At 35.6% G+C, this 1,875-nt stretch overlaps 1 protein-coding gene across 1 annotated transcript; it reads left to right on the top strand.

Moving 5' to 3' along the window:
* Window positions 1-425: 425 nt before the first annotated feature.
* On the top strand, window positions 426-1,613 carry LOC133779146 (uncharacterized). Its single transcript, XM_062219139.1, has one exon. It carries the CDS (start codon window positions 426-428, stop codon window positions 1,611-1,613), a length of 1,188 nt encoding a protein of 395 aa, XP_062075123.1.
* Window positions 1,614-1,875: the final 262 nt, after the last annotated feature.

Here is a 1,875-nt window from a genome sequence, read left to right as displayed (position 1 = left end):
ATTTGTAGTGAATTGCAAGAGGTATGTTGCATTTGATTTAGTTTTAAAAAATTTCAATATTTTATAATTTTGAATGATAACTGTACTACTTTAGTGGAGTTTGAATATCTTAGATATTCATCCGTAATGAAGTAGGTTCTGGGAATTCTGTGTGCTGTGGTGATAACGAAAGATTGAGAACTTGCATGTCTTAGTGAAGTAGGTTCTGAGAATTTTGTGTGCTGCGGTGATATATGGATGAAAACATGTGTGCTGTTTGATTTGTTTGACATATTGGTGTTGATTGGGACAGATGGCTAGGCTAGTAAATTAAGGGATATGCTGCCCGATTTTCTATAGATTTTTTTGTACTTACTTTTGTTTTGTATGTTTATTTTATTTTATTTTCTTAATTTTAATTTTTTATTAAAACAAATAGGCGCAATATGTACAAAGAATGGATGTCAGCTGATAGGATGTTAGTAGAATATATAAAAGGGGTCGATGAGTGTCTTAAATTTAGTTTGGATCATGCCAAAGATCCAAACTATATTTGTTGTCCTTGTAGTAAGTGTGCAAATATGAAAAAGATGACTGCCACAATAATAAAAGAGCACTTATATTTCCACGGGATAGACAAAAGTTATAAAATATGGTATTGGCATGGTGAAGAGCTTCATGTTACTCCGGACCCTCCTATGATGAATGAAGATCGGAATTATAGGCAATTGGATCGTGAGGATAATTTAGATGAAATGATTGACGATGCATATTATGAATCAGAAGTAGATCCCATTAAGTTTGAAAATCTTCTTAATGACGCTGAAAAGCCGATTTACTCTGGTTGCACTAAATTTTCAAAGTTGTCAGCCCTTCTTAGATTGTACAATATAAAAGCCAAAAATGGATGGAGTGATAAGAGTTTCACGGAATTGTTAGTTTTTTTGAAAGATTTACTGCCTGAAGAAAACGAGATGCCCCCATCATTTTACGAGGCTAAGAAAACTATGTGCTCAATAGGCTTGCAATATGAAAAAATACATGCTTGTCCTAATAATTGCGTATTATATCGGAATAGCCTTGTAGATGCGAATTCGTGTCCTACTTGTGGTGTGTCCAGATGGCAAAAGAAAAGGAATTTAGAGGAAGTTAAGGAAGGAGTACCAGCAAAAGTTTTGTGGTATATTCCTCCAATTCCTCGTTTGATTCGATTTTATCGAAATGTTGATCATGCTAAGAATTTGACTTGGCATGCAAATGAGATAATAAAGGACGGTAGACTTAGACATCCTGCTGACTCACCAGCGTGGAAGACAGTGGATTTTGAATGGCCTTCATTTGCCAATGAACCTAGAAATATTCGTCTAGCTCTTTCTACGGATGGAATTAATCCTCATACTTCTCTCAGTAGTAAGTATAGTTGTTGGCCTGTTATGCTAGTCATATATAATTTACCGCCATGGCTTTGTATGAAAAGGAAGTTTACCTTACTGACCTTGCTGATATCTGGACCTAAACAACCTGATAACGATATTGACGTCTACTTAGCTCCCCTAATTGATGACTTGAAAACTTTATGGAATGAAGGAGTTAGGGCTTATGATGCATACCGAAAAGAAGAATTTACCCTTTGAGCGGTGTTGTTATGGACAATCAACGACTTCCCCGCTTATGGAAATTTATCTGGTTACAGTGTAAAAGGATACAAAGCTTGTCCTATTTGTGAGGAGAAGACTTTCTCTCAATATTTGAAACATTCCCGCAAGGTGTGCTATATGGGACATAGAAAATTCTTGCCCCGGAGACATTATTTTAGAACTTGGAAAAATGCATTCAATGGTGAACAAGAGTTTGGTTTGGCTCCAGTTCCTTTGACTAGGAATCAAGTACTTAATA

Source organism: Humulus lupulus, chromosome 5, assembly GCF_963169125.1.
Source record: "Humulus lupulus chromosome 5, drHumLupu1.1, whole genome shotgun sequence".
NCBI lineage: Eukaryota > Viridiplantae > Streptophyta > Magnoliopsida > Rosales > Cannabaceae > Humulus > Humulus lupulus.
This window is presented reverse-complemented; position numbering and strand designations above follow the sequence as displayed.